The sequence below is a fragment of the Mustelus asterias genome, chromosome 3 (genome assembly GCF_964213995.1).
Source record: "Mustelus asterias chromosome 3, sMusAst1.hap1.1, whole genome shotgun sequence".
Taxonomy (NCBI): Eukaryota; Metazoa; Chordata; class Chondrichthyes; order Carcharhiniformes; family Triakidae; genus Mustelus; species Mustelus asterias.
Window position 1 is genome coordinate 89,278,250 of NC_135803.1, and position 22,956 is coordinate 89,301,205.

General features: G+C 47.0%; 1 protein-coding gene across 1 annotated transcript in view; it reads left to right on the forward strand.

Annotated features, from left to right (window-relative positions):
* plxnd1 (plexin D1) overlaps positions 1-22,956 on the forward strand; it is a 166,290-nt gene that overhangs the window by 76,063 nt on the left and 67,271 nt on the right. Inside the window, exons 15-21 of the mRNA XM_078210138.1 lie at positions 1,013-1,152; positions 12,654-12,824; positions 13,014-13,104; positions 14,538-14,765; positions 16,246-16,392; positions 17,211-17,325; positions 17,696-17,803. Coding sequence (XP_078066264.1) covers positions 1,013-1,152; positions 12,654-12,824; positions 13,014-13,104; positions 14,538-14,765; positions 16,246-16,392; positions 17,211-17,325; positions 17,696-17,803 — 1,000 coding nt within the window. The remainder of the gene's footprint in view (positions 1-1,012; positions 1,153-12,653; positions 12,825-13,013; positions 13,105-14,537; positions 14,766-16,245; positions 16,393-17,210; positions 17,326-17,695; positions 17,804-22,956) is intronic.

Sequence of the window (22,956 nt, forward strand, 5' to 3'; positions counted from 1 at the left end):
GTTGTTAATTCTGAAACTTTTTCTGCTTCTTTGAGCCAGTGTTTGAAATGAAGCAGCTGTTATTTCTGCTGTTTGTCCAGCTCCCTGTTTGCAGCTCTGTCATCGAGGGGTCTGGTGTTTCTAAATATGGACTACACAGTTTCTGGGATGTTTCCGGGCAGGCATGGTCTGTTGCCAGAGACTGAATCAAAGCATAGAATATCCTGGAATGTCGACAAAGGGTGGGAGCATTCTGTGTAAATTCTACAGTAACTTAGGAAACAACAGGAAACACCTGGATACTGAGATGTGGAGAATTCTGTCTTAAAGCAGCTTTGTAAAAGGAATTGTTTCATTGTCTTTTCATTGTAAGCTTTCTGGGGGGGTCAGTGATCCCGAAAGCTGGAGATCTCATGGGTTTTTTGTGTAGGAGTTTGACAAGGAGCCGAGTGGCAGTGAAGATTTCACACACAGTCATAGTCATGGCTCAACATTAGAGTCAGTGTTCAACGCTAAAAGAAACCCACCAGTGTGACGGACATGGAGACTGGACATTGGCCTGGGTGTCAGGGTGGGTGATGGGGATTGGCCTGGGTGTCAGGGTGGGGAATGGACATTGGCCTGGGTGTCAGGGTGGGGAATGGGGATTGGCCTGGGTGTCAGGCTGGGAACTGGATATTGGCCTGGGTGTCGGTGGGGAATGAGCATGGGGTGTGCATGGGGACTGAACATTGTGCTAGGGTTAGGATGAGAATGGACATTGTGGTGGGGGTGGGGAATGGCCTTCAGAATGTGAATCATTACTATTTCACAGACTCGTGCACACAATGCATCCCTATTCACATCGGAGTTACACTCGATAATCTTGCAGACCTCAATCATGACCTCTCTGAACTCACACTGTCCAATATCACATGGTTGATCAAGAATTATCTGCAGATTTGTTGGCTACAGCATGAGTTTAACTGGATGCAAAGCGTTTGCTCCAGATTTTAATCTTGCTTCAAGCTTTCTTTGTCTTTGTCCTGAACAGCTTCCTGAAGTCTATACGATATATCCTGACCGAGGGCCCAGAGCAGGAGGCACCAAAGTTACCATCAATGGTACCAACCTACACACTGGTACTGCTGTGAGGGTCACTGTCAATGGCTCCAAGGACTGCACAGATCTAAAGTAAGTCATTCACACTGAGTGTTCATATCCAACTTTAATCCACACATTGCAAAAGAACAGGCAGAAGTCAAAGTGGCTGTGAAGGCAGTTTTTAAAGTGGCATCTCTCTTTCTATTTTAATTTAAGCTTGTGAGAAGTCTGAAGCTACCTGTCCAAGATGCGGATTGTCCCTCCATCAACAATGTATATTTACATAGTGTCTTCAATTACCCAGCATTCTGGAAAAAAATGACATCGAGCTGCATAAGGACCTAATAGGTCTGGTGACCAAACGTTTGGTCAAAGTGGATAGGTTTTAATGGGTATGGTAAAGGAGGTAAGCAAGGTAGAGCAGTGTAGGCAGGGAAATCCAAAGCTTAGGCCAATAATAGAGTGATTAATGAACAGGCGCAGAGATCTGGGAGGACTGTGGGAGGGTGGAGGACATACAGAGATAGGGAGGGGATGAAAATTTTAAAACGAGCAGAAACTAAATAGAGCAGATGTCGGAAACCGAAAATGCTGGAAATACTCAGCAGGCCTGGCAGTGTGGGGAGAGAAACCCAGTTAAGGTTTCAGCTCAATGACCCTTTATCAGAACTGGGAACAGTTAGAAATCATAGAATTCTTGCTGTGCTGAAGGATGCCATTTGGCCCAGCGAGTCCACAGTGACTCTCCGGCAGAGTACCTTGTCCAGCCCCTGCAATATCCCCGTAACCCTATGCACTTACCCTGCTAATCCCCCTAACCTATACATCCTGGGACACTAAGGTGCAATTTAGCATGACCAATCCACCTAACATGCACATCTATGGGACTGTGGGAGGAAACTGGAGCACCCGGAGGAAACCCACGCAGGCACAGGGAGAACGTGCAAACGTTAGACAGTGACCTGAGGCTGGAATCGAACCTGGGTCCCTGGAGCTGTGAATCAGCAGTGCTCTGAAAAAATGAAATGGGGGAAAGTGGAATAAGAAAGATAAACTCAGGTCTGTGAAAGGGGGGACAGTAAGAGAGGGTAAATGACAAAATGATTCCTGGCACAAGGCCATAGGGAGGACTCATGGGACAAATAAAGAAACAAGGAGGGAAATTATGTGTGGAACCAAAGGAAGTGGGTGAGATCCTTAATGAGTACTTTGCATCGATATTCACAAAGGAGGACAAGTCGATTGATGGTGTCTTGGAGGGGTGTGTAAACCCATTAGAACAAATCATCATTACGAGGGAGGAAATGTTAGGTGAATTAAAAAGCATTAATCCCCAGGACCAGATGGCATCTATCCCAGATTACTGAGAGAGACAAGAGATGAAATTGCTGGGCCTCTAACAGAAATTTTTGTTTCTTCATTGGCCACTGGTGAGGTGATGTGGAGATGCCGGCGTTGGACTGGGGTAAGCACAGTGAGAAGTCTCACCACACCAGGTTAAAGTCCAACAGGTTTATTTGGTAGCACAAGCTTTCGGAGTGTCGCTCCTTCTTCAGGTGAAGACTTCTTACTGCACTGGTGAGGTACCAGAGGATTGGAAGATTGCCAATGTTGTCCCGTTATTTAAGAAGGGTAGCAAGGATAACCCGGGTAATTTCTCGGCCAGTGAGCTTGACGTCAGTGATAGTGAAACTGTTGGAGAAGATTCTTAAGAATAGGATCTATACACATTTGGAACTGAATGGCCTTGTTAGCGACAGACAGCGTGATTTTGTACATGGAAGGTCATGTCTCACTAATTTAATTGAGTTTTTTGAGGAGGTGACAAAAACGATTGATGAGGGAAGGGCTGTGGATGTTGTCTACATGGACTTTAGTAAGGCATTCCACAAGGTTACTCATCGCAGGCTAATGCAAAAGATTAAATCTCACGGGATCAGGGGTGAACTAGCTAGATGGATTCCAAACTGGCTTGGCCATAGAAGACAGAGGGCAGCAGCAGAAGGCTGTTTTTCTGAATGGAGGTCTGCAACTAGTGATGTTCCACAGAGGTCAGTGCTGGGACCTCTGCTGTTTGTAATATATATATAAATGACTTGGAAGAAAACATAGCTGGTCTGATGAGCAAGTTTGCGGATGATACTGATACTAAGATTGGCGGAGTCACGAATAGTGATGAAGATTGTCAGAGAATACAGCAGGATATAACTAGACTGGAAAATTGGGCAGAGAAATGGCAGATGAATTTAATCTGGACAAATGTGAGGTAGATTCAATTCAGATGGGAGCTATAAAATAAATGGCAGAACCATCAGGAGCATAGCCACACAGGGAGTACAGGTCCACAGATCCTTAAAGGTGGCAGCACAGGTGGAAGAGGTGGTGAAGAAAGCATATGGCACGCTTGCCTTCATCGGATGAGGCATTGAGTATAAAAGTTGGCAAATTACGTGACAGTTGTATAAAACGTTGGTTAGGCCATATTTGGAATACTGTGTCCAGTTCTGGTCGCCACACTACCAGAAGGACGTGGAGGCTTTGGAGAGAGTGCAGAAAATGTTTACCAGGATGTTGCCTGGGTATGGAGGATATTAGCTATGAGGAGAGATTGAATAAACTGGGATTGTTCTCCCTGGAAAGACGGAGGCTGAGGAACAACCTGATAGAAGTTTATAAAATTATGAGAGGTATAGATAGGGTGAACAGTTGGAAGCTTTTTCCAAGGGCAGAAATGTCAATTACACGGGGGCACAAGTTCAAGATAAGTTGTTCAGTGGAGGTGTGCGGGGGAAAGGTTTTTTACACAGAGTGTGGCGGGGCCTGGAATGCACGGCCAAGTGAGGTGGTTCAGGCAGTTACGTTAGCCACATTTAAAACTTATCTTGATAGGCATATGAACAAATGGTGAATAGAGGAATAAAAGCAGTTGGTTAGATAGGTAAACGTGATCGGCGCAGGCGTGGAGGGCCTGTTCCTGTGCTGTACCGTTCTTTGTCCTTTTGTTCTTTGTAAACAATGTGTCTTGAAGAGGTGTGAATGACAGGATCCTTAATAGTGGCCACTCAAAAAGAAAGATGAAGGGAAATAAGAGAGAAATAAAATCTGGCCACAATAATGAAACAAAATGGGGGCAGAGATTACAGTCTGAAATTGTTGAGTCACGAAGGTTGTAAAGAGCCTAATCAGAGGATGAAGTGCCTGTTCCTATTCATGTTGAGCTCCATTTGGAATATTCCAACAGGCCGAGGACAGAGATATCAGCAAGATAGGGCAAGAATAAAAATGCCACACGAAACTTCAGAAGCTAATGGCACAGTGGTACAGGCTCAATAGACCAAATGACCTCCTTCTGCACTGTGGGAATTCTATGATTATAAGCTCACAACTGAACAGTGGTGCTTTGCAAAGTGGTCACCCTATTCCAACATAAAGGAGACCACATTGTGAGCAGTAGACTAAAATCAAAGAAGAACACATCAATCACTGCTTCACCAGGAAGGAGTATTTGGGGCCTAAGATGGTGAAGATAGAGGAGGTCAAAGGGCAGGTGTCACACCTGCGATTGAATGGAAGGATGCCATGTGGCAGTCACCTTGTTAAAGAGAATTGCCGGTAAAAGCTGTGACATTGGGCCCTATTTTACCATTTTGATTCCAAGTGCTGGGCAGACTTGAAACTGGGAGTGTTTCAGATCTGACTTTTAGACCCATTCGCAGGCGCCCCCATGCGCACTCTGCCTGCAAAAATATCAGCGATTCCAAATCGAGCTGCAGAAGCCTGTGGGCGGGGCTTAACGCGCCCGAAACCCTACAGCTCCAATCGGAGCCTTCAACTGCGCTGCCCCTATCACCACCGATCTCAAGCAGAGAGCCGTCGGACGCTCGACACTTACCTCCTCACTAACTGGAGCACCGAATTGGACTTTTGTGAAGCGTGTCTGTTTCACGCCAATACCAAGAACAAAGAAAATTACAGCACAGGAACAGGCCCTTCAGCCCTCCAAGCCTGCACCGACCATGCTGCCTGACTGAACTAAAACCCCCCCATCCTTCTGGGGACCATATCCCTCTATTTCCATGCTATTCATGTATTTGTCAAGACGCCCCTTAAATGTCACTATTGCATCCGCTTCCACTACCTCCCCCGGCAGCGAGTTCCAGGCACCCACCACCCCCTGTGTAAAAAAATTGCCTCGTACATCTCCTTTAAACCTTGCCCCTAGCACCTTAAACCTGTGCCCCCTAGTAATTGACTCCATCCTGGGATAAAGCTACTGACTATCCACTCTGTCCATGCCTCTTATAACCTTGTAGACTTCCAGGAGGTCGCCCCTCAACCTCCGTTGTTCCAGTGAGAACAAACCAAGTTTCTCCAACCTCTCCTCATAGCTAATGCCCTCCATACCTGGTAAATCTTTTCTGTACCTTCTCCAAAGCCTCCACATCCTTCTGGTAGTGTGGCGACCAGAATTGAACACTAACTAAGGTTCTATAAAGCTGCAACATGACAATTTTTAAACTCGATGCCCCGCCGATGAAAGCAAGCATGCCATATACCTTCGTGACTACCTTCTCCACCTGCATTGCCACTTTCAGTGACCTGTGTACCTGTACACCCAGATCCCTCTGCCTATCAATATTCTTAAGGGTTCTGCCGTTTACTGTATATTTCCTATCTGTATTAGACCTTCCAAAATGCATTACCTCACATTTGTCCGGATTAAACTCCATCTGCCATCTCTCCGCCCAAGTCTCCAACTGATCTATATCCTGCTGTATCCTCTGATGATCCTCATCGCTATCCGCAAATCCACCAACCTTTGTGTTGTCTGCAAACTTACTAATCAAACCAGTTAAATTTTCCTCCAAATCATTTATATATATTACAAACAGCAAAGGTCCCAGCACTGATCCCTGAGGAATGCCACTTGTCACAGCCCTCCATTCAGAAACGCACCCTTCCACTGCTAGCCTCTATCGCCTATGATCAACACATCCGTCAACTCAACACTCTGATCCAGACCTTCAAAGCACCCTCCGTGCTCTCATCCCATGTACTCCCCGCGTTGGAGATCTTTACTGCCTCCTGAAGATACTCAAGGCAAACACACCCGGCCAACCCATCGTATCGGGCAATGGGACCCTGTGTGAGAACCTCTCCGGCTATGTCGAGGGCATCCTGAAACCCATTGTACAAAGAACGCCCAGCTTTTGTCGCGACACTACGGACTTCCTACAGAAACTCAACGCACATGGAGCAGTTGAACCAGGAGCACTCCTCGTCACAATGGATGTCTCGGCACTCTACACCAGCATCCCCCACGATGATGGCATTGCTGCAACTGCCTCAGTACTCAACGCCGACAACTGCCAGTTTCCAGATGCAATTTTCAACTCATCCGCTTCATCCTGGACCACAATGTCTTCACCTTCAACAACCAGCTCTTCATCCAGACACACGGAACAGCCATGGGGACCAAATTCGCACCTCAATATGCCAACATCTTCATGCACAGGTTCGAACAAGACTTCTTCACCGCACAGGACCTTCAACCGATGCTATACACTAGATACATCGATGACATTTTCTTCCTTTGGAGTCATGGTGAACAATCACTGAAACAACTATATGATGACATCAACAAGTTCCATCCCACCATCAGACTCACCATGGACCACTCTCCGGAATCGGTTACATTCTTGGACACACGCATCTGCATCAAGGACGGTCACCTCAGCACCTCTCTGTACCGCAAGCCCACGGATAATCTCACGATGCTCCACTTCTCCAGCTTCCACCCTAAACACGTTAAAGAAGCCATCCCCTACGGACAAGCCCTCCGAATACACAGGATCTGCTCGGATGAGGAGGATCGCAACAGACACCTCCAGACGCTGAAAAATGCCCTCATAAGAACAGGATATGGCGCTCGACTCATCGATCGACAGTTCCAACGCACCACAGCGAAAAACCGCACCGACCTCCTCAGAAGACAAACACGGGACACAGTGGACAGAGTACCCTTCGTCGTCCAGTACTTCCCTGGAGCGGAGAAGCTACGGCATCTCCTCCGGAGCCTTCAACATGTCATTGATGAAGACGAACATCTCGCCAAGGCCATCCCCACACCCCCACTTCTTGCCTTCAAACAACCACACAACCTCAAACAGACCATTGTCCGCAGCAAACTACCCAGCCTTCAGGAGAACAGCGACCACGACGCCACACAACCCTGCCACAGCAACCGCTGCAAGACGTGCCGGATCATCGACATGGATGCCATCATCTCACGTGAGAACAGCATCTACCAGGTACACGGTACCTATTCTTGCAACTCGGCCAATGTTGCCTACCTGATACGCTGCAGGAAAGGATGTCCCGAGGCATGGTACATTGCGGAAACCATGCAGATGCTACGACAATGGATGAATGAATACCGCTCGACAATCACCAGGCAAAACTGTTCTCTTCCTGTGGGGGAGCACTTCAGCGGTCACGGGCATTCAGCCTCTGATCTTCGGGTAAGCGTTCTCCAAGGCGGCCTTCACAACACACGACAGCGCAGAGTCGCTGAGCAGAAACTGATAGCCAAGTTCCGCACACATGAGGACGGCCTAAACCCAGATGTTGGCTTTATGTCACACTATCAGTAACCCCCACAGCTTGCCTCCTGGACTTGCAGGCTGTCCTGTCTGGAGACAATACACATCTCTTTAACCTATGCGTAATGCTCCCTCCACTCACATTGTCTGTATCTTTAAGACCTGGTTGGCTGTAGAGATTTGCATTCTAATCAGTATTCTGTAACTTGATTTTGTGTCTCTGTGCCCTGTTTGAGAGCAGATTTCCACTCCATCTGACGAAGGAGCAGCGCTCCGAAAGCTAATGGTATTTGCTACCAAATAAACCTGTTGGACTTTAACCTGGTGTTGTTAAAACTGTTACTGTGTTTACCCCAGTCCAACGCCGGCATCTCCACATCATGTCTATGATCAAGCCAGTTCTGTATCCACCTTGCCAGCTCACCTCTGATCCCAAGCAACTTCACCTTCTGCACCAGTCTGCCATGAGGGACCTTGTCAAAGGTCTTCCTGAAGTCCATGTCGACAACATCCACTGCCCTACCCTCATCAATCATTTTCATCACTTCCTCGAAAAACTTGATCAAGTTAGTGAGGCACAACCTCCCCTTCACAAAACCATGTTGCCTCTTGCTAATATGTCCACCTATTTGCAAGTGGGAGTAAACCCTGTCTCGAAGAATCCTCTCCAAAAATTTCCCTACCACTGACGTCAGGCTCACCGGCCTGTAATTACCCGGATTATTCTTGCTACCCTTCTTAAACAAAGGAACAACATTGGCTATTCTCCAATCCTCTGGGACCTCCCCTGTAGCCACTGAGGATGCAAAGATTTCTCTCAAGGCCCCACCAATTTCCTCCCTCGCTTCTTTCAGCATTCTGGAGTATATCCCATCAGGCCCTGGGGACTTGTCTACCTGAATGTTTCTCAAGAACCCCAATACCTCCTCCTTTTTGATTTCAGCATGACTCAATCTATCTGCATACCTTTCCCAGACTCATCATCCACCAAGTCCTTCTCTTTGGTGAATACTGACGCAAAGTACTCATTTAACACCTTGCCCGTTTCCTCTGTCTCCACGAATAGATTCCCTCCCCTGTCCTTGAGTGGGCCAACCCTCTCCCTGGCTACCTTCTTGCTCTTTATATATGTATAAAAAGCCTTGGGATTTTCCTTAATCCTGCTGGTCAATAACTTTTCATGACCTCTTTTAGCCCTCTTTACTCCTTGCTTAAGTTTCTTTCTACTTTTTCCTTGCTTAAGTTTCTTTCTACCTTCTGGATGGGCCAACGCAGTGGTAAAGGGGGAAGTGCTGGTAAGGTTGGGTGTGCAGCCCAACCTTAAGTCAATTTATGTGCATGCAAATGTATTTAAATGGCCGTTGCGGCCGTTTTGGGCGCAGTCCAGATCATGGCCATTTTCGGGCCTTGGTAAAGAGGGAACTGGCATGGAGCTGGGCACGCTACTCGCCTCATACCCAACTTTACCAAGTTTTCATGCCTGAGAACGGGTGCAACACGATGGTAAAATCAGGCCCATTGATTGTGTTATAAAGAGAAACAGCTGCAGCACTTTGGGGATTGAACTCCTTGTAGGTCAGCAGCTCTGAGGAAGGGGCTTGCAATAAAATCACAGGAACCCAAAGACCAGTGTGAAGTGATTTTCCACCACAACCACTTATTATGAGTGAGAGCATGGGAAAGATAAGGTATTTAGGGGGTGATTGAGGAGTGGGCTCGGGTGTCATGGAGGAGTGGTCTCTTTGGGATGCTGAAAGGGAGTGGAGAATATGTTTGGTGGTGGTATCGTGATGGAGGTGGTGGGAAAAGTTGTTGGATGAGTGAAGGTGAGGACAAAGGGAGGAGGGAAGAGTGTGGAAGGGGTGAGCATACAAGTGTGGGCAATGAAGCAGACACAGTGGCAGGTCCGGTGAATTCAGAGTGCAGGGCAATGCTCAAGTGATGTTTGATTATCTCTTATCCGAAATCTCGACATTTCCTGTGATTCAGCGACAGAAAACATTCTCTCAATTCTTGCATGACCTTCACTTCAAAAATGTCCCTAAAAGGCCTGTACAAAATACTATACCGCCTTTACACATTCCCAATAACGTATTTCTTTAATAACTACTGATTTCATATCTCTCATCAAAACCCCTTTCCTATTTCAGGCCCAGTTTCCTCACTATCAACTGTTTTAGTCACCATATAGAGAATACAGAGACATGATATAACATCCCTTCATCATCCTAACACCCCACTGTGTCTGCCCTTTAGAAACTCCAATGTACGGTATTTTTAGTTCTAATGCCCCATTCCCTGGTGTCTACAGTTCTAATGCCTCATTCCCTGGTGTCTACAGTTCTAATGCCCCATTCCCTGGAGTCTACAGTTCTAATGCCCCATTCCCTGGTGTCTATAGTCCCAGTGCGCCATTCCCTAGTGTCTACAGTTCTAATGCCCCATTCCCTGGTGTCTACAGTTCTAATGCCCCATTCCCTAGTGTCTACAGTTCTAATGCTCCATTCCCTGGTGTCTACAGTTCTAATGCCCCATTCCCTGGAGTCTACAGTTCTAATGCCCCATTCCCTGGTGTCTATAGTCCCAGTGCGCCATTCCCTAGTGTCTACAGTTCTAATGCCCCATTCCCTGGTGTCTACAGTTCTAATGCCCCATTCCCTGGTGTCTACAGTTCTAATGCCCCATTCCCTGGTGTCTACAGTTCTAATGCCCCATTCCCTAGTGTCTACAGTTCTAATGCCTCATTCCCTAGTGTCTACAGTTCTAATGCTCCATTCCCTGGTGTCTATAGTCCCAGTGCGCCATTCCCTAGTGTCTACAGTTCTAATGCTCCATTCCCTGGTGTCTATAGTCCCAGTGCGCCATTCCCTAGTGTCTACAGTTCTAATGCTCCATTCCCTGGTGTCTATAGTCCCAGTGCGCCATTCCCTAGTGTCTACAGTTTTAATGCCCCATTCCCTGGTGTCTACAGTTCTAATGCCCCATTCCCTGGTGTCTACAGTTTTAATGCCCCATTCCCTGGTGTCTACAGTTCTAATGCTCCATTCCCTGGTGTCTATAGTCCCAGTGCGCCATTCCCTAGTGTCTACAGTTTTAATGCCCCATTCCCTGGTGTCTACAGTTCTAATGCCCCATTCCCTGGTGTCTACAGTTTTAATGCCCCATTCCCTGGTGTCTACAGTTCTAATGCCCCATTCCCTGGTGTCTACAGTTTTAATGCCCCATTCCCTGGTGTCTACAGTTCTAATGCCTCATTCCCTAGTGTCTACAGTTTTAATGCCCCATTCCCTGGCGTCTACAGTTTTAATGCCCCATTCCCTGGTGTCTACAGTTCTAATGCCCCATTCCCTGGTGTCTACAGTTCTAATGCCTCATTCCCTAGTGTCTACAGTTCTAATGCCCCATTCCCTGGTGTCTACAGTTCTAATGCCCCATTCCCTGGTGTCTACAGTTCTAATGCCCCATTCCCTGGTGTCTACAGTTCTAATGCCCCATTCCCTGGTGTCTACAGTTCTAATGCCCCATTCCCTGGTGTCTACAGTTCTAATGCCCCATTCCCTGGTGTCTACAGTTCTAATGCCCCATTCCCTGGTGTCTATAGTTCTAATGCCCCATTCCCTGGAGTCTACAGTTCTAATGCCCCATTCCCTAGTGTCTACAGTTCTAATGCCTCATTCCCTAGTGTCTACAGTTCTAATGCCTCATTCCCTAGTGTCTGCAGTTTTAATGCCCCATTCCCTGGTGTCTACAGTCCCAGTGCGCCATTCCCTTGTGTCTATAATGCCAATGCCCAGTTCCCTGGTGCCTATAGCTCCAGTGCCCCATTCCCTGGTGCCTATAGTTTCAATGCCCCATTCTTGGTGCCCATAGTTCCAATGCCCCATTTCCTGGTCTCTCCAATCCCAATGCCCTATTCCCTGGTGTCAACAGTTCTAACGCTCCATTCCCTGTTGGCTATAATTCCAATGCTCCATTCCCTGGTGCCTATTGTTCTAATGCCCTATTCCCTGGTCTCTCTAATCCTAATGCTCCATTCCCTAGTGTCTATAGTTCCAATGCCCTATTCCCTGGTGTCTATAGTTCCAATGCCCTATTCCCTGGTGTCTATAGTTCTAATGCCCCATTCCCTGGTGTCTACAGTTCTAATGCCCCATTCCCTGGTGTCTATAGTTCTAATGCCCCATTCCCTGGAGTCTACAGTTCTAATGCCCCATTCCCTAGTGTCTACAGTTCTAATGCCTCATTCCCTAGTGTCTACAGTTCTAATGCCTCATTCCCTAGTGTCTGCAGTTTTAATGCCCCATTCCCTGGTGTCTACAGTCCCAGTGCGCCATTCCCTTGTGTCTATAATGCCAATGCCCAGTTCCCTGGTGCCTATAGCTCCAGTGCCCCATTCCCTGGTGCCTATAGTTTCAATGCCCCATTCCTGGTGCCCATAGTTCCAATGCCCCATTTCCTGGTCTCTCCAATCCCAATGCCCTATTCCCTGGTGTCAACAGTTCTAACGCTCCATTCCCTGTTGGCTATAATTCCAATGCTCCATTCCCTGGTGCCTATTGTTCTAATGCCCTATTCCCTGGTCTCTCTAATCCTAATGCTCCATTCCCTAGTGTCTATAGTTCCAATGCCCTATTCCCTGGTGTCTATAGTTCCAATGCCCTATTCCCTGGTGTCTATAGTTCCAATGCCCCATTCGTGGTACCTGTAGTTCCAATGCCCCATTCCCTGGTGCCTATTGTTCTAATGACCCATTCCCTAGTGCCTATAGTTCTAATGCCCCTTCCCCTGGAGTCTCTAGTTGTAATGCCATCTCTTGGTGTTTTCTAGTTCTAATGCCCCATTACTCGGTAGGGCCCAGCTTTTCTGATCTTTATGATGTACCTCGGGGCATTTCCTGCCATTTAAGTTTCTGGATAAATGTAGATGCATGTGGTAGAAATGTTCAATCTGAATGAAGTGAGATTATGACGTGTTCTCCGTTTTGTTCAGACGGACACAGAACTCGATTAGCTGTGTGATGCCAGCTTTGCCTGGAGCCGGGGCTGCCATTCCCATTTGTGTCCAGTTTGAGAAAAAATATTGTGTTAGCAGGAACATGACTTTCAGCTATCGTGAGAACCCATTCATAGCCTCTATCAGCCCCAACACCAGCTATGTCAGGTAAGAGAGCACTCTGCACAATGGAGATAAGATCCATTTAACTCCCAGGCTGCATTGTCATTGAAGCTATGTCTTGTTGGCATTGCCAGTTTCCGAGAGGCTACCTCTGTCCATGGGGAGCAATTGTGTTATGATGGATAGTTGTACATGTCACTGCTCACTGTTATAACCTGCTCTTCTCTCCTACAGTGGAGGGCGGAGAATCACCATCAAAGGTCAGAGATTCAGTTTAGCACAGAGTGTACTCATGGTGCTCAGAGGCAATGGAAAAGCCCAGTCGGTGAGTTGTCTCTGAACCCTGTCTATGAAATGTTTGTTTTACACTAACACTCAGTGTTTAATAGGGCACTTTATGATTGAAATATGATTAGTGTGCTATTAATAAGAGTCATATGTTTTAATGGAACAGTTTCTGTTTAATAACATAGATGTAATGAATGGGAATGTGGTTAAACAGAACAGCTTCATATTTCAGTGCTTAAATGGCTGTAATTTTCCAGCTGTTTACATTGGCGGGATCTTCTGGTCCTGCCAATTCCCCACCCGGCGACAGGGGGGACAGTCAGTTGGAAATCTCTGACAGCGATTGGACCAGAAGATCATGCAACTTGGGAAGGACGTGCTGTCCCCCGCCATGAGAGATATGCTACAGGGAGACCAGAGAATCCCGCCCACTCCCAATGCGATGCTTTTCTGCTTATTGGAACATGTGTGGACAAAACAATGATTGGGGCGGCATGGTGGCACAGTGGTTAGCACTGTTACCTCACAATGCCAGGGACCTGGGTTCAATTCCCAGCTTGGGTCACTGTACCATTGCACATTCTTCCTGTGTCTGTGTAGGTTTCCTCCGGGTGCTCCGGGTTCCTCCCACAGTCCAGAGATGTGCAGGTTAGGTGGATCGGCCATGAGAGATGTGTGGGGTTATGAGGATAGGGCAGAGGGAGGGAGCCTGGGTAAGATACTCTGTCAGAGAGTTGGTGCAGAGTCGAGGGGCTGAATGGCCTCTTCTGCACTATAGGAATTCTATAATTTTATTAGGATAAATGTTCTATTTAATGGAGTGAGTGTACATCAAGTGTGGAAAGTGAGGTGGGGGGTGGTGGGATTGTGGAGGGGGAGATGGATGGGAAGTGGGGGTCGGAAGGGGAGAGGGGGTGAGATTGGAAGGCGGGGACGGGGAGGGGAGGGGGAGTGCGGTCAAGTTTGGAGGGGTGTGCGGGGATGGGGGAGGAGGGGGAGTGGGAGGCAGCACAGGGACAGGGAGGGAGGGTGAGTTTGGGGGGGGGTGAGTTTGGAAGTGGGGTGGACAGGGAGGGAGGGCAAGTTTGGGAGGGTGGGGACGAGGAGGGGGTGAGTTTGGAGTGGGGAGGGCGTGGAGACGGTGGGGGGAAGAGTGAGGACGAGAGTTTGAAGGGGGGATGGGAAGGGGATTGGGGATGGTGGGAGGGGGAATGAGGAGGTGAGTTTGGAATGAGGATGGGGAGGGAGGCGGGGATGGTGGGGGGGGGGCGATGGAGGGGGTGAGCTTGGAGTGGGGGAGGGTGGGGACAGGAAGGGCATGAGTTTGGGGTGGGCAAGGGGAGGGAGTTGGGCATGTGTGGGGAGAGATGGAGTGTCAATGGATTGTCAGTGAGTATCAGTGGGTCAGGTGTAAATATTAATGGATGCCAGTGAATATTAAAGTATGTAACTCTGTTCCTGTTTGTACAGGTCTGTGTGGTTGAAAGTGACTCTCTTCTCATCTGCCCCTCCCCTGCCTATTTGGTCTCCACGGTAAATGTTGATTTTTATATTAATGGAATCCAGTACCAGGAAGCTGTGACTTTGTCACGTGATAGTGCAGCCTTCACTCTGCAGTATTACAGCGACCCACACTTCTATCGCAAGGAGAAACTCATTAAACACCATCAGGGAGAACCACTCACCCTGGTGATTGAGGTATGTGACTCATGAGGTCTTTCACTCTTTTGATCTGATTTATTGTTATCACATGTGTTAGTATACAGTGAAAGGTATTGTTTCTTGTGTGCTATACAGATAAAGCATACCATTCATAGAGAAGGAAACAAGAGAGTGCAGACTGTAGTGTTGCAGTCATAGCTAGGGTGTAGGGAAAGACCAACTTAATATAAGGTAGGTCCATTCAAAAGTCTAATGGCAGCAGGGAAGAAGCTGTTCTTGAGTCGGTTGATACGTGATCTCAGACTTTTGTATCTTTTTCCCGATGGAAGAAAATGGAAGAGAGAATGTCCTTGAATATGCTGGCTGCTTTTCCGAGGCAGCGGGAAGTGTAGACAGAGTCAATGAATGGGAGGCTGATTTGCGTGACGGACTGGGCTACATTCACAACCTTTTGTAATTCCTTGGACAGAACAGGAGCCATACCAAGCTATAATACATCCAGAAAGAATGCTTTCTGTGGTGCATCTGTAAAAGTTGGTGAGAGTCAGAGCAGCCAAATTTCCTTAGCCCCCTGAGAAAGTAGACAAATTGGTGGGCTTTCTTAACTATAGCATCGGCGTGGAGGGATCAGGACAGGTTGTTGACGATCTGGACACCTAGAAGCTTGAAGCTCTCGACCATTTCCACTTCATCCCTGTTGATGTAGACAGGGGTATGTCCTCCAGGGTGGCACGGTGGCACACTGCTGCCTCACAGCGCCAGGGACCTGGGTTCGATTCCCGGCTTGGGTCACTGTCTGTGTGGAGTTTGCACTTTCTCCCTGTGACTGCGTTGGTTTCCTCCGGGTGCTCCGGTTTCCTCCCACAGTCTGAAAGATGTGCTGGTCAGGGGCATTGACCCAAACAGGCACCGGAATATGGCGACTAGGGGACTTTCACAGTAATCTTCATTGAAGTGTTAATGTGAACCTTACGAGCGACTAATAAATAAATTAAGCACTACGTTTCTTGAAGTCGATGACTATCTCTTTCATTTTACTGACATTGAGGGAGAGATTATTGTCGTCACACCAGTTCACCAGATTCTCTATCTCTTTCCTGTACTCCGTCTCGTTATGTTTGAGATCCAACCCACTACGGTGGTGTCATCAGCAAACTTGAAAATCAAGTTGGGGGGGAATTTGGCCACACTGTTACAGGTGTATAAGGAGTATAAGTAAGGAGCTGAGGACACAGCCTTGTGGGGCACCAGTGTTGAAGATGATCGTGGAGGAGGTGTTGTTGCCTATCCTTACTGATTGCGGTCTGTGGGTTAGGAAGTTCAGGATCCAGTCGCAGACAGAGGAGCGGAGCCCTAAGCCACGGAGTTTGGAGATGGGTTTTGTAGGAATTGTGGTGTTGGGTATCTATGTCCTATGTCTCTCTCATGATCTGTATGCTGACTGTGTCTTCTCTTTCTCTCTCTCTCTTTCCCTCTCTCAGTCGGTATGCTGACTCTCCTCTATTTTCTTCCACAGAAAATACAAGACAGTTTGAACTTAGCACCAGAAGAATACAAAGTGATGATTGGTTCTTTTCCCTGTGAGATCTATGTTGTAAAGGGAAAGATTCACTGTGCGGTGAATGTCTCGATGGAGTCTGAGGAGAGACAGCTGCCTGTCATAGTAAGTAAGAGGGAAGGAAGGGAATTGTATGCCACTACACGGCTCAGTTTCCCGGCTTTCTACATTAGCCCTGACCAGGAGTCGCTCATTGGAGCTCTTCACCTTCAGCTATGAAGATTCAAATCCCAATCCGGGTTCAATCCCACTGTGCTCCGGGTTCAATCCCGCTCTGCCCTGGGTTCAATCCCGCTCTGCCCTGGGTTCAATCCTGCTCTGCCCCGGGTTCGATCCCGCTGTGCTCCAGGTTCAATCCCGCTGTGCCCCGGATTCAATCCTGCTCTGCTCCGGGTTCAATCCCGCTCTGCTCCAGGTTTGATCCCACTCTGCTCCAGGTTTGATCCCACTCTGCTCTGGGTCCAATCCCGCTCTGCTCTGGGTTCAATCCCGCTCTGCTCTGGGTTCAATCCCGCTCTGCTCTGGGTTCAATCCCACTCTGCTCTGGGTTCAATCCTGCTCTGCTCCAGGTTCGATCCTGCTGTGCTCCGGTTCGATCCCACTGTGCTCCGGGTTCAATCTCACTATGCTCCGGGTTCAATCCCGCTGTGCCCCGGGTTCAATCCCGTTCTGCCTCAGGTTCAATCCCGCTCTGGCTCTGGTTCAATCCCACTGTGCTCCACGTTCAATTCCACTGTGCTCCGGGTTCAATTCCGCTCTGCCCCGGGTTCAATCCCACTGTGTACACTGGGTTCGCTCAGTCCTGGTGTACACTGGGTTCGCTCAGTCCTGGTGTACACTGGGCTGGCTCAGTCCTGGTGTATGCTGGGTTCATGGAATCCTGCTGTGCTATGTTTCACTGAGCTGTGTGGACTGTCTTTCAGGTACGTGTGGGTAAATACAACGAGACGATAGCGATGGTACAGTTGGGAGAGAGTGAGATCTCCATTGTGGTGTCGATCGTGGTGTGTGTCGTATTGCTGCTGGCTTGTGCCATTGGTAAGAAATGCACCTCGCTCTGGATGTGGCCAAGAGTAATATGTCACAACAGCAAATCGGACCAGGAAGACATTTCCTGCAAAACCTACAGAGCTCCAACTGTGCACACATTTGAGAGAATTCAAGAGAAATTGATGGCCTTGCAATAAAATCTGATGTAATGAATGGCTGATGCTGTTCTTTGACTGTTTCCCTGTACATATATGGTCCCTTCCCAATGTGACAGACTCAATGGGTTGAATGGCTTCCTATCCTCATGTTGCTCCCACTATGACGGATGGACTGTTCAATGTTTTGCTCTGTAATTGGCAGAGTTTCCTTTTTGTGCCACAACAGCTTACAACATTCAGTCTTTCTGTGTATTTTCCAGCTCTTGTTGTTTTCTGTACAAAAAGTCGGCGAGCAGAACGATATCGGCAGAAGACCCTGCTTCAGATGGAAGAGATGGAGGCTCAGATCCGGGAGGAGATCCGTAAAGGTACAGGACCAGCAGCTTAAACCTCCCCTTCCCACATGTTCCTGTGCAAAGGGAGGTGCACTCATTCCCAGTGACAAAGCGAGACCTGGGTTTTTATCTTTCATTAGATATAAATTAGCACAGTTTCAACAATAAAACCTCATTGCAATTACAAGTATGTTTTGGAAGGAAGGCTGACCATATTGCGCAGGCTAAACTACTGTTTAGATTTATTCATATATAAGATATACAACAGTTTAGCTGAAACCATACATCCCATTCGTCAGTAAAGTAATGGTCGGGGACATCAACAATGCAAAAGGATGCTATTTGGCCCATCAAGTCTGCACTGACTCTCTGACTCCGACAGAGCATCTTACCCAGGCCCTATCCCAGTAACCCCACTTATTTACCACATCTAATCCCCCTAAATTAAGAAGGGGAACAGAGACTTCCCCGGGAATTATAGACCGGTGAGTCTCACTTCTGTTGTCGGCAAGATGTTGGAAAAAATTATAAGGGATAGGATTTATAGTTATTTGGAGAGTAATGAATTGATAGGTGATAGTCAGCATGGTTTTGTGGCAGGTAGGTCGTGCCTTACTAACCTTATTGAGTTTTTTGAGAAAGTGACCAAGGAGGTGGATGGGGGCAAGGCAGTGGACGTGGTATATATGGATTTTAGTAAGGCGTTTGATAAGGTTCACCATGGTAGGCTTCTGCAGAAAATGCAGATGTATGGGATTGGGGGTGATCTAGGAAATTGGATCAGGAATTGGCTAGCGGATAGGAAACAGAGGGTGGTGGTTGATAGTAAATATTCATCATGGAGTGCGGTTACAAGTGGTGTACCTCAGGGATCTGTTTTGGGGCCACTGCTGTTTGTAATATTTATTAATGATCTGGATGAGGGTATAGTTGGGTGGATTAGCAAATTTGCTGATGACACCAAAGTCGGTGGTGTGGTAGACAGTGAGGAAGGGTGTCGTAGTTTGCAGGAAGACTTAGACAGGTTGCAAAGTTGGGCCGAGAGGTGGCGGATGGAGTTTAATGCGGAGAAGTGTGAGGTAATTCACTTTGGTAGGAATAACAGATGTGTTGAGTATAGGGCTAACGGGAGGACTTTGAATAGTGTGGAGGAGCAGAGGGATCTAGGTGTATGTGTGCATAGATCCCTGAAAGTTGGGAATCAAGTAGATAAGGTTGTTAAGAAGGCATATGGTGTCTTGGCGTTTATTGGTAGGGGGATTGAATTTAGGAGTCGTAGCGTTATGTTGCAACTGTACACAACTCTGGTGCGGCCGCACTTGGAGTACTGTGTGCAGTTCTGGTCCCCACATTACAGGAAGGATGTGGAGGCTTTGGAGAGGGTGCAGAGGAGGTTTACCAGGATGTTGCCTGGTATGGAGGGGAGATCCTATGAGGAGAGGCTGAGGGATTTGGGATTGTTTTCGCTGGAAAGGCGGCGGCTAAGAGGGGATCTTATTGAAACATATAAGATGATTAGAGGTTTAGATAGGGTGGATAGTGATAGCCTTTTTCCTCTGATGGAGAAATCCAGCACGAGGGGGCATGGCTTTAAATTGAGGGGGGGTAGTTATAGAACCGATGTCAGGGGTAGGTTCTTTACCCAGAGGGTGGTGAGGGATTGGAATGCCCTGCCAGCATCAGTTGTAAATGCGCCTAGTTTGGGGGCGTTTAAGAGATCCGTAGATAGGTTCATGGACGAAAAGAAATTCGTTTAGGTTGGAGGGTCACAGTTTTTTTTTAACTGGTCGGTGCAACATCGTGGGCCGAAGGGCCTGTTCTGCGCTGTAATGTTCTATGTTCTATGTTCTAATCTACACATCTTGTGACACCAAGGGAGAATTTAGCATGGTCAACGCACCTAACCTGCACATTGTTTGACTGTGGGAGGTAAACCGGAGAACCTGAAGGAAACCCACACAGACACAGGGAGAACATGCAAACTCAATGCAGACAGTGACCCAAGGCAGGAATCAAACACGGTTCCCTGGCACAGTGAGGCAGCAGTGCAATTATAGTTTTATAGAAACAGAAAGTAGGAGCAGGAGGAGGCCATTTGGCCCTTTGGGCCTGCTCCACTGTTTATTCTGAACATGGCTGATCATCCAACTCAATAGCCTGATCTTGCCTCCCCCCCGCAATATTCTTTGATCCCCTTCACCCCAAGTGCTATATCTAACTACTTCTTGAAAACATTCAATGTTTTGACCTCAACTGCTTTCTGTGGTAGCGAATTCCACAGGCTGACTACTCTCTGGGTGAAGAAACTTCTCCTCATCTCAGTCCTAAACGGTTTATCCTGTACCCTCAGACTGTGACCCCTGGTTCTGGACATCCCACTATCAGGGACATCCTTCTTGCATCTACCTTGTCTAGTCCTGTTAGAATTTTATAGGTTTCTTTTAGATCCCCCCCCACACTCATCTGAACTCCAGCGAATACAATCCTAACTGACTCAATCTCTCCTCATACGTCAGTCCTGCCATCCCAGCAATCAGTCTGGTAAACCTTCACTGCACTCCCTCTATAGCAAGAACATCCTTCCTCAGATAAGTAGACCAAAGCTGCACACAGTATTCCAGGTGTGGTCTCACCAAGGCCCTGTAAAATTGCAGCAAGACATCCCTGCTTCTGTACTCAAATCCTCTCGTCATGAAGGCCAACATACCATTTCTTCATCCCTACATGCTTACTTTGAACAACTCATGTTCAAGGACACTCAGGTGCCATTGCACATTCCCCTCAATTTTTAGCCATCAGATAATAAGCTGATTTTTACTACCTCACATTTATCCACATTATACAGCATCTGCCATGCTTTAGCCCACTCACTCAACTTGTCCAAATCTCGCTGAAGCATCTCTGCATCCTCCTCAAAGCTCACTCTCCTACCCAGTTTTGTGTCATCTGCAAATTTGGAGATATTGCATTTAGATCCCTCATCTAAATCATTAATGTTTATAGTGAAAAGCTGGGTTCCCAGCACTGATCCCCGCAGTACTCCACTAGTCACTGCCTGGAAAATTATTTCTACTCTTTGTTTGCTGTTTTCAATCCATCTCAATACACTATCCCTAATCCCATGAGCTTTAATTTTACATGCTAATCTCTTATATGGAACTTTGTCGAAAACCTTCTGAATGTCCAAATAAACCACATCCACTGGCTCCCCCTCATCAACCCTACTAGTTACATCCTCAAAGAATTCCAGTAGATTTGTCAAGCATGATTTTCTTTTCATACATCCATGCTGATTCTGTGCAAATCTACCACTGTTTACCAAGTGCTCTGCTATATGGTCTTTGATAATGGAGTCGAGAATTTTCCCCACTACCGACATCAGGTTATTGGCCCATATTTCCCTGTTTTCTCTCTACCTCCCATTTTAAACAGTGGGGTTACATTAGCTACTCTCCAATCTGTAGGAACCGTTCCAGAGTCCATAGAATCTCGGAAGACAACCACCAATGACCACTATTTCTCAGGCCCCTTCCTTAAGTACTCTGGGATGTAGATTATCAGGAGATTTATTAGCCTTCAATCCCATCAATTTCTCGAACACCATTTCTCTTCTAATACTGCTTTCCTTCAGTTCCTCTCTCTCACTAAACTCTGTGTTCACCAACATTTCTTGTATGTTATTTGTGTCCTTTGTGAAGATGGAACCAAAGTATGTATTCAGTTGGTCAGTCATTTCTTTGTTCCCCATTATAAATTCCCCTGTTTCTGAATGTAAGGGACCTACATTTGTCTTCACCAATCTTTTTCTCCTCACATACCTATAGGAAATTTTACAGTCAGCTTTTATGTTCCCTGCAAGGTTACTCTTGTTCTCTATTTTCTTTTCTTAATCAATCCCTTGGTCCTCCTTTGCTGAATTCTAAACTGCTCCCAATCCTCAGGTCTGTTTTTTTTCTTGGCCAATTTGTATTGTTGGTGAGACCACATCGGGAGTATTGTGTCCAGTTTTGGTCTCCTTATTTGAGGAAGAATGTGGTGGCATTGCAGGCAGTTCAGAGGCGATTCAGCAAATTGATTCCGGGGATGAAGGAGTTGACATATGAGAAGAGATTAAACAGTTTCTCTTAACACCATGGGCACTTAACTTATTTAACAGTCTCCTATGTGGCACCTTGTCAAAGGCCTTTTGGAAATCTAAATAAAACACGACCAATGGTTCTCCTTTATCTAACTTCCTTGTTACCTCCTCAAAGAACTCGAACAGATTTGTCAGACATGACCTCCCCTTGACAAAGCCGTGCTGACTCGGTCCAACTTTATCGTGCACTTCAAGTACTCTGCGATCTCATCTTTAATAATGGACTCTAAAATCTTGTCAATGACCAAAGTCAGACTAACCGGCCTATAATTTCCCATCGGCTGCCTCCCTCCCTTCTTAAACAGCGGTGTTAGATTAGCTACTTTCCAGTCCTCTGGGACCCCGCCAATGCTTCCGCAATGTCCTCAGCTATCTCTTTTAGAACCCTGGGGTGTAGTCCATCCGGTCCAGGTGATTTATCTACCTTCAGACCTTTCAGTTTCTCCTTAGTGATGGCCACTACACTCACCTGTGCCCCCGATTCTCCTGGAGCTCTTGCATTCCACTGGTGTCTTCCACCGTGAAGACTGATGCAAAGTAACTATTTAGTTCTTCTGGCATTGCTTTGTTTCCTATTATTACTTCTCCAGCCTCATTTTCCAGTGGTCCAATGGCTATTTTTGCCTCTCTCTTACCTTTTATACATTGAAAAAAACTCTCCCTATCTTCTTTTATATTACTAGCGAGCTTACACTCATGTTTCATCTTCTCCCCTCTTATTGCTTTTTTAGTTGTCGTCTGCTTCCCAATCCTCCGGCTTCCCACTAATCCTTGCCACTTTGTATGTTTTTTCTTTTGCTTTTATGCTGTCCTTGACTTCCCTCGTCAGCCATGGATGCCTCGTCCTCCCCTTAGCAAGTTTCCTCCTCCTTGGGATGAATTTCTGTTGTGCCTCCCAAATAATTCTCAAAAACTCCTGCCATCGCTGTTCCACTGTCTTCCATGCTAGACTCCCTTTCCAATCAATTCTGGCCAGCTCATGCCTTTGTAGTTATCTTTATTTAATTGTAATACCGTTACATCTGATTCCAGCTTCTCCCTCTCAAAC